Raw genomic sequence first — 17251 nt, 5'->3', positions numbered from 1 at the left:
AGATTTGTTAATTTAACTAAAATTTTATATGATGTTTGCACACAAAGTGTGTTGGTGATAATCTAATAAAACTATTTTTATATATAACTTTATGATAATTTGTTGTTCCGTTCATTTTATGATATTTAATGATATATTCGGTCTCACACTATTAATTTTATATATTTTTCAATATATTTAATGGGCAGATCACGCAATTAATGATATTTATATAATGAATTAAAAAATGTCACGTTTATTAATTTTATTATTAGAAAACTGACATTTTAAGATTTCAATTTAACCTAGAGTGATAAATATTACTAATGAGCCATATATATTACACGATAATGTAATTCAAATAAATGGGTACAATATCATATATTATAATGGCTCTTATTGGATGAAAATCTTTCATCAAAATACAAAATTTTGTTATTTTGATAATATGGAGCATGCAAGTTATTCAAAAGATAAAAATTGTTATTCTATAATCAGAAATATTGATGAAAGAAATCGAATATCAGAAAATAATGAAGAATACTTATTTATAAAAATTGGATTATACAAATGATTCATATGTATTGCATAGAAATATTAGAAAGAAATTTGGATATGAATATTTTAATGAAGATAATGGGGAAATATGGTTAAAAGTTTTCCATCAAAACACAAAGTTTTGTTATTTTGACAGTAGAGCTAAAGCGAATTACTCACTTAATAAAAATTGTTATTCCATTCTTCGTGAAGTTGACCAAAAGTTTTTAATCTCTAAAAGTTCACAAAAATATTATTCATTTCTTCTTGAATATCCACAAATTCCAGAATACATCGAATTCATACAAACAGAACTTTTTACCACATCCAATCCTAAACCCAATGGATATCTTAATATTACAAAACAAGGATCATGGATTGCTTTTGGAGGTTTACACAAATTGGATTCAGTTTTAATGAATTGTTCACTTTATGTTGGATTCAACAATGGCGAGAATTGGCATTATCCAATTGGAGTTATTAACAAAGAATACTTTCCATTAATGCCTGCTGGATCAAAAAATGTCCAAATCATCGATCTTTGGATGCAAATAAGTGATTTAAAAATTATTAATTCATTTGAATTTCTAATGTCAGGATGTTCTATTTGTAAATTCTATTTTCCGCAATTTGGAAACATAATTAATATTTTTATATTTAGTTTGGTTGATTCAATAAACTAATATTGTCTGATATTGATGTATTGTCATTTCTAACCAAATATACAAACACTTTCAAATATTTATATTTTCTAACATCTCATCACCATTTCTTATTAAACCACTGGACAAAAGATGTAAAGTGTGATATGAAATTGTGAGAATCTCATAGAATAATTATACTACTTGTGCCATTTTTATTACATTTTATATAAAGTTTAGAAAAAAATCACTTTGGGCTATAATATTAGTTGAAGGGATTTTATTATTGATTTTTGTTTTAAATTGGCATAATTAGAAGAAGAAATATCAATAAATTAGATTTACCAAATACAAATTCTGAATGGCAATTATAAGAGAAATTTTTATTATCACACAAGTTAACTTGAAAAACAATTTCAATAATTGGTTGCATTGAATCAACATTCATATTATATAATTTCTTGTTTGAGAAACAATTCTTAAATTCGTATTGCCCACCACCTTGGATTTCTTTTCCAGTTGAATCAATAAAAACACAATTTTCAAATGTTGCTTTTGCATCACTCACCCAAAAGAAATACATTTGATTGGTTGCATCAATGAAATTACATAAAATAGATGAAAAAGAAGAAGATACAAATTCAATATAAAAATAGTCAAAACACTTATAAACCTGACAAAATTTTACATATGTTCCAATAACCGAATTGAAAATAGAAAAAAAGCCCCGCCCCACCTATTCCATAGTTATTTGTTCCATTATTTTCAGAACACATCATAATGTTATGATTCAAATAAATACAACCGTCACTTTTGTGGTTTGCGTCAGGTCCGCATAAACGAAATGAAGAATCGGAAACATTGGCTTGAGAATTGCGACAATAAATAGCATTCCCATGATATCCATCTTTCATTAAAATTGAAAAACATTCGCAAAATAAATTATTTTTAAAATCAACAGGGTCCTCAAGAATATATACGGCTCCTCCTTCTAAAAGGGAAAAACATTTAGAGAAGCTCGAAGTAAAAAGTTCAATTGAATACATAGATTTATTAATGTATATCGCACCTCCATTTGCGAGAGATGAAATACCAATAAAATGGTTACATGATATTAAATTTTTAATCTTAAGGAATTCAATTCATGAATATTTTTGTTTGTTTATTTTGTCACTTTTATTGTAAATCTGCTTTACATTATTTTACATACCTTGCAAGTTTCATACTCTTCATGGTATTACTGTAGATTTCCTAATATTGTACAAGTTTATAGACAATGTAACCTTTCAATTGATAGCAATTTTGATACATTTAATAGCATTTTCATTCTTAATGGGCTATTTTTCCATTTAAAATAAATTGAATTATACAAATGATTCATATGTATTGCATAGCAATATTAGGAAGAAATTTGGATATGAATATTTTAATGGGGATAATGGGAAAATATGGTTAAAAGTTTTCCATCAAAATACAAAATTTTGTTATTTTGACAGTAAAGATAAAGCAAATTACTCACTTAATAAAAATTGTTATTCCATTCTTCGCGAAGTTGACGAATGGCAATAATGGATAATAAGCTTTACTTTTGACTCCAACAGGATAATTCCAATAATTGGGCTGATCATCTCCGGAAAAAAGGATATCTTTGTTATAATGACGTAATCCTCCAAAATGGGGCCATGTTCCATTTGAAGTAATGAGTTTATATGATTCTGCAGTATCAGAATTAAATGTGGATTGATGAAAGTATATGTATTGTGGAATTTGTGGATATTCAAGAAGGAAGGAATAAAATAGTTCATCATTTTCACTCAAGCGATATTTGTCATTAATTGTTTTTATGATTGAATAACAATTCTCGTCTTTGGAATATCGAGCTTGAGAGATACTATCAAAATAACAGAACTTTGTATTTTGGTGAAAAATTTTGAGCCAATTAGAGCCATTGTATTGAATAATTGTATTACCATTTATTTTGATAACATTATCATGCAAAACATATAGTTCTTCAGTATAATTTAATACCAATTAGAGAATTGGCAATATTATTAAGATGATGATGATAATTTCAAGATCGAAAATACATATAATTTAATGTTTTATGAACCTGATGATTTCCCTAAAGATTATTTTCTCTTCAATCAATCAAATAATCCATTCAGGACATCTAAAGCAGAAAATCTAGAAATTGATTTCAGATGTAATGAATGCGTTTTGGGTAACGAAGTTAATAATAATTTTACTGGATTAACTATTTCTGATACCAATTATACTATTATTGATGGAACGGCTCAAACTTCTGATCATTGGAGTTATGCGATTGGCGCTAATACTAAATGGATAGATGAAAACACAATTCCAGGAGTTGTTTGTCATAAAAACTCCTTATATGTTCCTTCCCATACACTCGAATTATGGATACGCTTTATTGATTTCGGAGTTTTAGAATTACTTCCAAGAAAATTTTGATGCTCTGTATGCCAATTTCGAAATCTTCCTAGTTTAATGATGCTTTTTACTTGAGTTCTTGTATCTTAAAAACATTTTTTTTAATCCTAAATACCTTTTCCTCATATTATTTTCCTAATCTTTTAAATCAACATATTTCATTATCAACAAGGAAATAAACATTAGTCAATGAAAATTCATTTCAGTCATTGTAATGTCTAGAAAAATAAAAATAATTAATTATTTAATAATAAATATAAAGTTGGAATATGCATAGTTTTGGCAAATATAAAGGATATCATATTGTTGAATACGATCACAATCTTTATGTGAGGGTATTTCATCATAATGCAACAAATTATGCATTTTTTAGTGAAGATCATGAAACAGCAATAGAGCAAGTTTATTTTATCAATGAAACTGATCTCTTTAGTGTTTTAGGATATGTTGATGATAATTTCAAGATCGAAAATACATATAATATAATGTTTTATACACCTGATGATTTACCAAACGATTATTTTCCATTCAATCAAACAAGCAATCCGTTGAATTCAAATAATGCTACAAATATATCAATTGATTTTCGGTTCAATGAATGCGTCTTAGATACATCAAGTAACTTTACTGGATTGACTCTTTCCGATACCAATTATACCATAATTGATGGAACTGCAAATAGAATTCAACATTGGAGTTATGCAATTGGAGCCAGTACATTTTGGGGTAGGAAAAATACAATTCCGGGAGTTCCTTGTCATGTAAACCCTATATATATTCCTTCTCAAACATTTGAATTATGGATACGCTTTAACGATTTTCGAATTTTAGAATTGTTGCCGAGTAAATTTTTATGTTCATATTTATTCTTCCTTTTATTCTGATTTAAACATTTGAATAATTCTCAACTGTTTAATTTTTAGTTTTCAATGAATAATGTCTGTTTAAACAAATTTCTTTGTTATATTCCAATATTATTAGCAAATAGTAAATGACTATTGGAAAAAAAATCTAGGGTCTGAGAAAAAATTGAGGGTAACGACTAAACTTGTTTTCGGTTTTCATTATATATCTTAAATTTTTTATATATAATGCTCATCCTTATTGGAAGATGGCGCAATATACATTCAATTTTTTTAAATAATTATTTTGAATCAAGCTATTACAAGCAGAAAAAAAAATGTAAAACATGGAAAATTTACAATTACCATTCAAAATCAAATGTTAATAGTTCATCATTTTATTTATATTGTACTGATTCAGAAAGGAAAAGTGACAGATGCATATATATGAATGACAATACATTAATTGTTAACGAATGTAATGGAACAAATAATTATGGAATTAGATGATCAGAGCTTTTGAATGTTTAGAATTTATACAAGTTTATAAATGTTTTGATGATAATTTTATTGGTGGCTGTTCTTTAAATGTTATGAATAGTAATTTCATTGATGCAATGGACCGGTAGTATTTGAAAATTGTATTTTTATCAACATATTAAACAAAAATATTTTTGGCAAAAGACAATATTCCTTCTTGAATTGCCAATCAAATAATGAATATGATGGCATGACATTATCAGCTTCTCCGCCCGCAAACAGAATTGATATAATTATTGGACATTGCAATTTTATGGTTAATTAATAATGTTAGTTTAAATTATCCGTTCTTATATATTATGATTCAAAACATTGAAATTTTGTAAACTATTCAAAATATTTTGCCAGAATAACCGGTTATTGAGTGCTTCAATAGTAAATTTATTCATAGGCAGGTTCTATAGAGATTTACTTTTATAATTTATGTTCAATTATTCGAATAATTCATATGTATTACATAATAATATTAGGAAGAAATTTGGATATGAGTATTTTCAAGACGATCATGGTAGACAATGGCTAAAAGTATATCATCAAAACACAAAGTTTTGCTATTTTGATAGCAAAGGAGAAGCAAATTATTCATTAAATCAGAATTGTTATTCCATTCTTCGCGAAGTTGATGAAAAGTTTTTAATCACTAAAGGTTCACAAAAATATTACTCATTTCTTCTTGAATATCCACAAATCCCAGGATACTATTTAGATAGCAATTTTAATAATTTTTATATTTTAAGGTTAATTATACCATCCTAATTAAAAATTAGAAATTTAAGTTATGCAAAACTGTTTTGGTAAGTACGTCACATAGGACAATTTTTCATCATAGGAATGAAACCTTTGATAAAGTTGTTAATAATATTCTCAAAATGTCATTTTTTAATAAAGCTATCTTTTTCATATAAAAGGTCTACATTTCTTCTGGACGTATTCTTGAAATTTCTGAAGAGTCACCATTATTTCTGAAGTAATAATAATGAATATATGCAATACATCTTTGATCTCTATATGTTCTCAAGCTTTTTATTCATGTTTTTTATTTCAAGTTTAGAATTTCTGAATAACTATTAGGAGGTATTTCTATTAGATAAAAAATTGATGTTTGTAAGGATACATGCACTTCTAAAAAGTTAAATATAGCAATCATTCTAGTAGTAATTGTTTAATTGTTTAATATTCAAGGAGAATTCGTTCTTCATTCTTAGTTAATCTTTCAGAAAAGAATGATGATTTTAGATAATTTAACAAAATATCACTTTTTATAAAATCTTACATAATAAGGTTTAAAATACGACAATAAAAGAATTAATATTGCGGAAGAATTACAAAATTTTTAAGAGTGTCTCTTATAATAACTCAAACTGAATGTTTATTAATTTCGCAAGTTTAATTACTTAATCTAATGGGAAATTACTATATCAAAAACTCTGATTTTGTTAATTTAGAGGGAGAAAGTGGAGGTGCTGTGTATTTCTCATTAAATGAAGGCTCAAGCAATATACATGTGAGCTTTTCGTCTTTTATTTTATGTAGATCAAATGGTAGTGGAGGCGCAATTCTCTCACTTGGTGGAAAATTTCAAGAAAATAATATTTGTGGATATTTTTGTTATACAATTAAAGATGGATCATTTTCCTTATCAAGACCTTTCAATTATGATTCAACTCATAAATTTTCAATGGTATCCTCCCTAAATTGTGGACGAAATATTGAGAGTAGAGCTTTTTGCATCTATAGAGGACAAATAACCATCAGAGATATAAATTCCACAAATAGTGCTGCTGTTGGATATGGAGCTTTTGCAATGGAGCCTTATGGTATAAATGGAAGACTGAATGCTCAATTTGTCCAAATTTCCAACGCTACTGGTCGATATATTATTAATTTTTATAATGGAATAAGTATAGCTTCAAATTTTGTCATCAATCTATGCTATAATTATTCATTTTTAATCAGAGTTGATACAGGACAATTAAATATAAGTTATTCCGAGTTTGCTAACAATGAAAAAGATGGTTACGCTTTTTTATCAACGCAAAAAGGTGTAGCATATATAGAATATTGCTATATTGATCAGGATTTAAGTATTGATCTGGGAAGAGTGTGTTATAGAATGAGAGGATGACAAGATCCTTAAGATCAGAAATTCCATATGAGACATCACCACAAATAAGAGGCCACTTGATCTTCTTGCCTTCTTCTTCGTCAAGATCGATTCCATCGAGACGAACGAGATTTGTGAAAACAAAATATCTACTTTCCTTTACGTGAAAGAACATGTTTCGCACGGCAGAAATCAGGAAGGTGGAATGTGTCCTCGAGGAGAGAGAGATGGATTTCCTTTTCTAACTTCAAAAGACGTTCTGACTACACGACAAGACATGCAAAAATTAAAGCTGAGCTATGTCATGCTCAAATCTATATATCTTCTCGATGCATTAGTCATGTTTGTTGCATGCTAAGTAGTGTCAACGATAGAAATTGAGAGCCTATTAATCGTCGAGGAAGTACGATTATTTTTTGGGCGAAAAAGTATCTTAAAATATGATTATTAATATGTTTTTAAAATAAAAAATTTGAAAGTTAATTTGAGATTCTCATATAATTTTTTGAATGAAAAAAATAAATATAGTCTATATGAGTTTTTGAATAATCACACTTGAGATATATCTAAAAAATAATTAAAAATAGAGTTTGAGAAGACTTTTCAAAGTGTAATGAAAAGTGTGATATAGAAAATAATTATAGATATTTTAATTTTATATATTGTGCTAAGCATTATATTAAATTTTTAGGAAAAACACTTTTCATAAGTATTCAATATTTGAAAATACGCTCCAAAAAAGAATAGATTCTTTTATATTCGCTTATATAAAAGGAGACTCTCTATCAGATGCGAATGCCTGAATTCAGCACCTCTGATAGAGAGTTTCCTCTTATATAAGCAAATCTTTTTCATTTGTTTTTGTTAATATAAAAACATCAAAATCTACCAATATGAGAAATTAAACCCTGCGAGGCACCAGTCTAGAACTGGCACTTCGCAGGGTTGAATTTCTCTTGACAAAATACAATAATCAAATGCTCCAAAGTTTTCAAATTTTTATTAGGAATAGGAGCCTACAAAGCACTGATTATATATCAGTGCCTGGTAGGCTCCTATTCCTTCTCTAAATGGGAGAAACTTTGTTTGAATAAGATAACATGCGAACAAAGTTTCTCCCATTTAGAGTGGGATTTGGAGGGTGGGAGGTACATAGATAGACTATGTATCTCTCACCCTCCAATTCCCTCGGGAAAGTTCGAAAACTTTGGTGCAATCAGCAACGATTGCACCAAGTTTTTGCGTTTAATTGAAGGAATTGCTCTTTATGATATATACAGTTACAATGCATATATCATAAGGAGCAATTCCTTCCAGATATCTGGCAAACTTGCTCGCAATGGTTCACAATTGCGAACAAGTTTTGTCATTTGTCAAGAGAAATTAAACCCTGCGAAGTGCCAGTTCTAGACTGGTGCCTCGCAGGGTTTAATTTCTCATATTGGTAGATTTTGATGTTTTTATATTAACAAAAACAAATGAAAAAGATTTGCTTATATAAGAGGAAACTCTCTATCAGAGGTGCTGAATTCAGGCATTCGCATCTGATAGAGAGTCTCCTTTTATATAAGCAAATATAAGAGAATCTATTTTTTTTGGACCGTATTTTCAAATATTGAATACTTATGAAAAGTGTTTTTTTCTAAAAATCTCAGAATATATTTACAATAGTAAAATAAATAAGATATTTAAATTTATTTTTAAATGCTTTTTTTTATATGAGATTCTCAAAAGTTATATCAAAAGTCTGTTTTTTCTAAAATCTAATATCATAATCTATTTCTCATTTTAAGTACATCTTAATTCATTTTATTTTCTATATTTTTTCAATATTTTTGAGGGAATTGTGTTGCTTCCCCGACGATAAAATTGAGAGGTTTACACATTGACACTACTTAGCATGCAACAGTTCAGTATGATAACAAGCTTTTTGTAAGAATATTTCATCATAATGTCACAAATGGCGCACTATTTAGCAAGAAAAAAGAAATTGCTAGAAACCAACTTTATTTTATCAATGAAACTGATAGATTTAGTATATTGGGTTCGATCAATGATGATTTTAAAATTAACGATACATTTAATTAAGGATTTAAACATTATAAATCAAACAGACGAATCAAAAATAATCATTAGTATGATATTTACACTTTTGTTGCATTTTTTACAGGCTTTACACCTGTATAAAAAGCAATACAAGTGTATATTTTAAATAAATTTTCTCAAAAATGTCTGATATATAATATAATCCTGTCTTTTAAAGTTAATTTTCTATTAAGTTTCACCACCATTGTCAGATTGCGTCTGTAGAACATTTTTACTCGATAATCAGAATTACTTATATTTTGTATAGCATAAAATTAATCAATAATTTATGTCACTTTTTTATCAGAAAAGTAATTGAAGTTTTCCTTGAAAACGAATTCATTACCAACTCAAAACTAAACAATTTAGGGATAAATATATATATATAAAGTTTATATTAAATGGCTTATTCAAATGAACCTTACGTTTTACATAACAATATTAAGAAGAAATCTGAATTTGAATATTTTACTGATGCTAATGGACAACTATGGTTAAAAGTATTCCATCAAAATACAAACTATTGTTATTTTGAAAGTAAGTTAGAAGCAAATTATTCACTTTCGAAGAATTGCTTTTCTCTTATTCGTTATATTGATGAAAAATTTTTAATCTCCAAAAGTTCACAAAAATATTATTCATTTCTTCTTGAATATCCACAAATTCCAGAATACATCGAATTTGTCCAAGAAGAACATTTCAACACTTCAAATCCAAAACCAGCAGGATTTAACACAATTAAAAAGAAAGGAGCTTTCTTAGAATTTGGTGGATTACATCAATTGATATCAACATATTCTAATTCTGCTCTCCTTGTGGGACGCAACAATGCAGTAAATTGGGATTATCCCATTGGAACAATAAGCAAGGATTATTATCCTCTTATGCCAATCTTTAACAGACAATGCCTTATTGTTGATTTGTGGATAGAAATTAAGGATTTAAACATTATAAATCAATTTACATTTAATGCAGTTGATTGTTCTCACCTAAACATTAATACTTGCATTCTTAATATCAATAAATTTGCATTTATTTGTTTGTTTGAATCAATAAACTAATATTATTATAATTATATTTGATATCTTAATTTTTGTTTCTTGCCCTATTTCAATTGGAGTATTATCATTTTCGTCTGGGAAAAGTTACAAAAATATCATTTTCGTCTGACATCCGAATTTAAGCGCAATCCACCCATACACAACTTTATTTAATAGCTCCTTGTTCATGTTATCATTTTAACTCCAACTTCAAATTGTTTCATTTTTGTGAATTTCTAGTCAATTTTTTAGCGAAGTCAAAATCATAAACTCAAACTATTCAATTTATTTTCACCAAAATTTCCTAATAGATGCATTGCAATTCAAGTAGTGTCATTTCATTGCAACCACATAAATTTATCTTTTTAGAATGACCCTGAAAATAAATAAAAAAAATTACAATTTTCGTCGGACGAAAATGATAATTTTGTCACCTTTCCAGACGAAAATAATAATCCTTCATTTCAATTATTCACACAATTTTTAAATAGTATTCAAAATAAATATGCATAAAGAACGGCACTGAATTTGCACATTTTCTCTGATTGTATCAGAAAAAGTGCTAATATGAGGATATGATGTTCATGATTTTTTTTGGTTGTCACTTTTTTGAAAGATCAAAATGTTCTTGATTCTTTTTGAATCGATTGGAAGCATTACTTATGATAATGGTATATTTCAAAAGCATTATAATGAAGGTGATATCATTGTTACAGCATCAGGTTCATCTAAACAGCAGATTAACGATACCGACCAACTAACTAAGCCAGAATATGCAATTTACCCATGGGAAAAGAAATATGATTGGTGTTCTCAGATCAGTCATTCATATGAAGATCATCCTTACATTGTTTTTGCCATGAAATCGAAGAAGTTTAAATTTAATGGCTACTTCGTTAGGTGCGGTTGCTGTTATGATGGATGCTGCTGTGATGATGATTATTACCATTATTGCTTAGATTGCTGTCTATACAGTTGGTCACTACAAATATCAGATGACAACAAAACATGGAAAACAATTCATCAAGTAGAGAAAGATGATTCTATGCGGATTTGTAGCGAAAAAGAGTATCATTTAGATAAGGAATATATCTCAAGGTATGTTCGATTGATCCAAGACAAACCATGTCCAGGATATCCTCCATGCATTGCAATCAACAAATTCGATTTGTACGGCAATTCCGTTGGTGATGATTCATCACGAGATGACGAATTTGTTTCATACCACGACGATGATGACGATGTCAGCATCATTGGCCACATTTCTAAGAATGGAAGATTATAAATTTCACATTTATATAGAATTTAATTCCTTTCATTTCTCTTGAATATTTTATAACATAAAATTCAACTTTTTATAGATAAAATATAATTTTAGATCAATTTTTTCTATTTTATAAAAGATATTATGAATATGAACTATAATTCATCATATGTTTATATACGGGAAATATGTGTATATGCTCCCAAAATAGGGGAAGGAAAAATTTTTAGGGTGACTTTTATTAGTTAAAATTATTCATATATTTTATACATAGAATAAGGATGTCAATTTGGAAGAAAAGTGAGAAAATTCCTAAAATGCTAAAAATGAATTTTCCAAACGTGCTTTTTTATCTCATTTTTTTGATTTTGAAAAAAATTTGGAGAGAAGAACTCTTCGTTTTTGAATTTTATCACGATGGTTTTAAAGTATATTAGACACATGTATTGATATTACTATTTTTGTATATTTTGAGAGAAAATCCCTAAAAAGTGAGAAAATCTGAGACGGTTTGAGAAAATATATAAACTATTGAAAATTTGAATTAAACTTCTAATTTGGAAAAAAGAAATTTGGAAAGAAGAAAAATCAAAAATCGAGATTTAGACTCAGCATCAAATGGAGAACAAAATGTTTCTTCATATGAAGGGAAAAAATTTTCTTGTGAACAAATAGAGTTTTTAAAATGTTATTGTATGTAATGAAATAAACAAATATTAAAATTATTTTTTGATAACAAGAAAATTCCCAACAGAAAATATTTGAGACAAAGAAAATTGAAAAATATTACTCTCCTTTATATTTCATGAGATTTTAAATTTATTCTCATAAAATTGACAATTTTATACGTTTAGATGAAAATAATTGATTTTGCTTGAAATAAAAATTATTGTTTGCTTACAGCTATCAAATAGATTTTTGCTATTTTGATTAAAATTTGTTAATCAAATTAATAATTTTTTTGTAAATATCTTAAATATCTGGATCACTTACTGATACAATGAATTGAACGATAAAAATAATACAAACTCAACTAAGTTTCCTGTCTTTCAACTAAAAAAAATTATGCAAATTAAATTGTTTATTCAAATATTAAACAAAGATAAAGTAATTACAGTTATCATAAACTTTATGAATAACTCTGTAATTGGTTCAGATTTTCGTAAAAATATTTTTATTAATATCGATAAGAATACGTTTACCTACTATCACAACATATCGATAAACAAGAGTAGAGTGATTTTTATCATCGAAACTTTTTTAAAAGCTGTAAGCTGGAAGTAAAAATCTTGTTTTTTCTGAGTTAGTTGTAGAACTATTGATGCACGAGTTATCATTGTGATGTAGAAGGATGTCAATGTACTGACTGAAGGATATGAAGTGAATTGAATTTCATTGAATTTCAATTTGATCAAAATTTGTTGAAATGATATGAATGTGTCAACATCTGTATCACTCTCTTTCACTCCTTCCCTATTTTTTCGAGAACGAAGCTAGCTCAGCTTTCGCTGAGCGAATTGACACTTTTGATGCCCTAAACATACATACTCTCAAATTTATCGAAAAAAATTATACCACCTAAACTAGTATATTCTTATTTTAAATATGATATTATCCTTAGAATCCACACTAGAATATATTTAAATCAACTTTTAAAAAAGTTTGAATCCTGCGCGTCTCACTTTTTAAATTTTCCAAAAGAAAAATTATATTCTAAAACGAAAACAATTTTCCGAATTGACATCCTTAATAATTGCATTTATCTATTAATATACTATCTATTTTTCAATTTTTTATTTTCTATTTTTTCTCAATTTTTTTCAAAATCAAATATATAGGTTTTTTCTTCAATTATTTATAATTGTATTAAAACATTTTACCCTTATATCAACCAAATGATTTAACACGTTAGCCCTTTATTTCAGCTTGAATTCTTCAATTTTTCTAAATATCAATTTTGATTCTCTACGATAGATTTGTAATAATTCAAAACAATATCTCCCCTATGAAAAGCACCTCAATGTGCATTGATATATCAAAGTATATTAATTTTTATTTACAATTCGATATTCCATAATATAATATCAAATTATTTTTCTTTGAGAATTATATGACTCTATTCATTGGATTTTGCAGTATAATTCCACATGAAGACAAGTCTTGAAAACTTATTTGAATGCTACTTTTTAAGCAAACAGAAAGTGTTCCTCTCAAAAAGTGGAAACACTTTCCGGTCCCTCCTTATTTATTTTTCCATTTTTGGATATTGGATATACGATTCCAAATGTCTTATGTAACAATCCACAACATGCCCACCCTTCAACCAGCGAAGGTTGTGCACGAATAGATGAGCCTGTTGAGATGATCAAGATCAATTACAGGGAATTGACTTCGTATTATTCAAACCTCAAGTTGCATTCACATAAGAAAGGCTAAATTGGGCCTTTGACATGTAGGGATCAGTACCTATGTATCTGGATTTAAGACTCTATCTCTAATACACGTATGCTTAACCTCATGAAAATTGAGAGGGTGCACTATCGAGTTTATTCCAAAATAACGGGATTGAAGACCCACTGTTTATAGAATTCAATATTTTGGAAAAAGTGACATAAAATGATTTTAAATCTTTTATGTGAAAATATATTAACAGAATCGAATTCTATATTTAAGAAAGCATATAAGAATCAAGATATCGAAGTTTATGTTAGTGGTTCTTCATCACAATACATCAACGGAAGTCGTCAAGTAACTAAACCTGAATACAGTTTCGACCAAATTGAAAAGATGTATGATTGGTGTTCAAACTGCGGCAAAAATCAAGATGATCATCCATGGGCAGTTTATTCCATTAAAAACAAAAAGATTAAAATCTCAGGTTATTATCTTAAATCTGGGTGTTGTGGTGATGATGAAAATATATGTTGTTGTCTTGATTATACATATTGTTGTGAATGTTGTTTGTACAGTTGGTCATTACAAATCTCAAATGATAACGTAACATGGAAAACAGTTCACAAAGTTGAGAAAGACAAAGAGATGCGACGATGCAAAGAGAAAACATATAAATTTAGTGAAACATACAATACAAAGTATGTTCGTCTCATTCAAGATGAATCATGTCCAGGCGATCCTCCATGCATTGCATTGAACAAAATTGAACTTATCGGATCTATTGAAAATGAAGATGGCCTTATATTTGACGATCCAGTAAATGATGAAGATGATGTCAGTATCATTGGACATATCTCAAAGAATTTAAAATAAATAAATAATAAAAATAAATACTACATTTTTAAACTCATTAATTTAAAAGCCTACATTTTTGTATTATAATTGGAATTATCTTGATTATGATTATTTTTGCTTCCAATATCTCAAACAGAATCATAATCAAGATGATTTATATTGATTTTTCTCATCTTTACAAAAGAATTGAAATCGACAAATTAGGTTAATCTGATATTTCAATAAAGAAAAATGCAAGGTAATTAAAGCGATTGAAAATATTGAAATTACAGGATCGGAATCCAAGTTTATTTAAAATTGTTATGACAAGTTTTCCATTACCTTCCCAAATTCCAGGAACAGTTACAACATCGCGGAAAAGAAACTGATCTTTGTTTGAAAACGCATATTTTTGGCTACCATATGGGGTATATAAAGAATTATATGAAACTATGTTTCCATTTGGAATGATAGCATCTTTTGTTAATGCCCAAGAGCTACCACCACCAGAACCACCGTTCAAATCATGACTAGAAAATCCTCCAAACCATCCACTCCCAGCACCAGGTATTTCACCATCTGTTCTTCCTGCTTTAAAGCCATTATTATTCTTTGAATTTCCTTGTAATCCTGTTTCCCCAAATCCAAAACTAAATCCAAAAGTTGAATTTGCGATTTTATTTGAAATATATACTCCGTCTATCCAATGTCCTTGGGCGGAAAATCCGCCTCCTGAACCACCAGATCCATCATCATCAATGAAAAAAGGACTATATTGCGCAGAATTATCAGATCCACCTCCTGAACCACTAACTATTACCCGGTGCCATAAATCATTTTGATTAAATTTGACTGCTGTTTGTCCACCACCAGACCCAGCATAATCAATAGAATCACCTCCACCGCCATAACCACCTTTGTTTGGTGGGCCAAGAATACCTTGGCCACCAATGGTTGCATAGGATGTGATTTCATTTGTTAATTTCACAATTCCTGATATATACCCACCAGCACCGCCTCTGCTTCCTGTTTTCCGACATACTGTATTTCCATTGTACTTTTTAACTAAATCCTGGTCAATGCATATTTTGGATTCATTTATATAAGAAGAAACTGTATTTGGATATGAGCCTCCAGAAGCTCCATAAAGTTCAAATTTGTACTCGCCTGGAGATAATTTGATGACATAGTCTGTACAATCATAATTTGATTTGCAAGGGAAATCAAAAACATATAATCCTAATGATTCATAAGCACTTACATGGATAGATCCTTTTGAATCGTCAATTAGACTATAATGAAGTATTTTTTAGTCAGATTCATTTTTGAATTTATTAAAAAAATATATCTATAACTCTAAGAATCATACAATTCTATCTGAGCACATGATTATGATGAGAAATCTAAAATTGTTCTGATATTTATAAACATGTTTCGTTCCTAACTTTCATTTGATTATGAGATAAGGTTCTAATTTGCTTGATCTGTTGCAATAGTTACTAACTGATAACATGATTATGATGAGATGTATAAACCTGTGATTATATTATATACAGAATTAGAAATTTATATTTAATTAATAGCACAATATTCATGCGTAACATAACCTTCAATTGACTTATAATAATTGGTTATATATAGATTGAATTATGAATAAACATCAATGTCTATATAGGTACGGGAAAAAGGTGTTTATTTCAACAGTAAATAAATAATAAAGATATTAGCATTCTATGTAAGGATGTCAATTCGGAAAATTGTTTTCGTTTTAGGAGAATATAATTTTTCTTTTGGAAAATTTAAAAAGTGAGACGCGCAGGATTCAAACTTTTTTAAAAGTTGATTTAAATATATTCTAGTGTGGATTCTAAGGATAATATCATATTTAAAATAAGAATATACTAGTTTAGGTGGTATAATTTTTTTCGATAAATTTGAGAGTATGTATGTTTAGGCATCAAAAGTGTCAATTCGCTCAGCGAAAGCTGAGCTAAGCTTCGTTCTCGAAAAAATAGGGAAGGAGTGAAAGAGAGTGATAGATGTTGACACATTCATATCATTTCAACAAATTTTGATCAAATTGAAATTCAATGAAATTCAATTCACTTCATATCCTTCAGTCAGTACATTGACATCCTTCTACATCACAATGATAACTCGTGCATCAATAGTTCTACAACTAACTCAGAAAAAACAAGATTTTTACTTCCAGCTTACAGCTTTTAAAAAGTTTCGATGATAAAAATCACTCTACTCTTGTTTATCGATATGTTGTGATAGTAGGTAAACGTATTCTTATCGATATTAATAAAAATATTTTTACGAAAATCTGAACCAATTACAGAGTTATTCATAAAGTTTATGATAACTGTAATTACTTTATCTTTGTTTAATATTTGAATAAACAATTTAATTTGCATAATTTTTTTAGTTGAAAGACAGGAAACTTAGTTGAGTTTGTATTATTTTTATCGTTCAATTCATTGTATCAGTAAGTGATCCAGATATTTAAGATATTTACAAAAAAATTATTAATTTGA

The 17251-nt window shown here is 28.0% G+C and overlaps 5 protein-coding genes across 5 annotated transcripts, besides 1 other annotated feature; 4 read left to right on the top strand and 1 right to left on the bottom strand.

Annotated features, from left to right (window-relative positions):
• Positions 1 to 1671: 1671 nt before the first annotated feature.
• On the top strand, positions 1672 to 3730 carry TVAGG3_0834980 (uncharacterized protein; the record flags this gene model as incomplete). Its single annotated transcript, XM_001301248.2, has 1 exon — positions 3255 to 3629. One exon carries the CDS (start codon positions 3255 to 3257, stop codon positions 3627 to 3629), a length of 375 nt encoding a protein of 124 aa, XP_001301249.1.
• Positions 3731 to 6541: 2811 nt separating this feature from the next.
• TVAGG3_0834970 (uncharacterized protein) lies at positions 6542 to 7412 on the bottom strand (the record flags this gene model as incomplete). The annotated part of the gene is made up of 1 exon (XM_051248621.1): positions 6988 to 7269. The coding sequence occupies one exon, from the start codon at positions 7267 to 7269 to the stop codon at positions 6988 to 6990; it is 282 nt and encodes a 93-aa protein (XP_051084096.1).
• Positions 7413 to 8072: 660 nt separating this feature from the next.
• Positions 8073 to 8458: a mobile genetic element.
• A 1122-nt stretch (positions 8459 to 9580) lies between these two features.
• Positions 9581 to 10240, top strand: TVAGG3_0834950 (uncharacterized protein; the record flags this gene model as incomplete). The annotated part of the gene is made up of 1 exon (XM_001301249.1): positions 9581 to 10240. The coding sequence occupies one exon, from the start codon at positions 9581 to 9583 to the stop codon at positions 10238 to 10240; it is 660 nt and encodes a 219-aa protein (XP_001301250.1).
• Positions 10241 to 10841: 601 nt separating this feature from the next.
• TVAGG3_0834940 (galactose-binding domain-like family) lies at positions 10842 to 11504 on the top strand (the record flags this gene model as incomplete). The annotated part of the gene is made up of 1 exon (XM_001301250.1): positions 10842 to 11504. The coding sequence occupies one exon, from the start codon at positions 10842 to 10844 to the stop codon at positions 11502 to 11504; it is 663 nt and encodes a 220-aa protein (XP_001301251.1).
• Positions 11505 to 13610: 2106 nt separating this feature from the next.
• Positions 13611 to 16150, top strand: TVAGG3_0834930 (uncharacterized protein; the record flags this gene model as incomplete). Its single annotated transcript, XM_001301251.1, has 1 exon — positions 14100 to 14750. The coding sequence occupies one exon, from the start codon at positions 14100 to 14102 to the stop codon at positions 14748 to 14750; it is 651 nt and encodes a 216-aa protein (XP_001301252.1).
• Positions 16151 to 17251: the final 1101 nt, after the last annotated feature.

This window comes from Trichomonas vaginalis, chromosome VI (assembly GCF_026262505.1).
Source record: "Trichomonas vaginalis G3 chromosome VI, whole genome shotgun sequence".
In the NCBI taxonomy this organism is placed as follows: domain Eukaryota; phylum Parabasalia; order Trichomonadida; family Trichomonadidae; genus Trichomonas; species Trichomonas vaginalis.
This window is presented reverse-complemented; position numbering and strand designations above follow the sequence as displayed.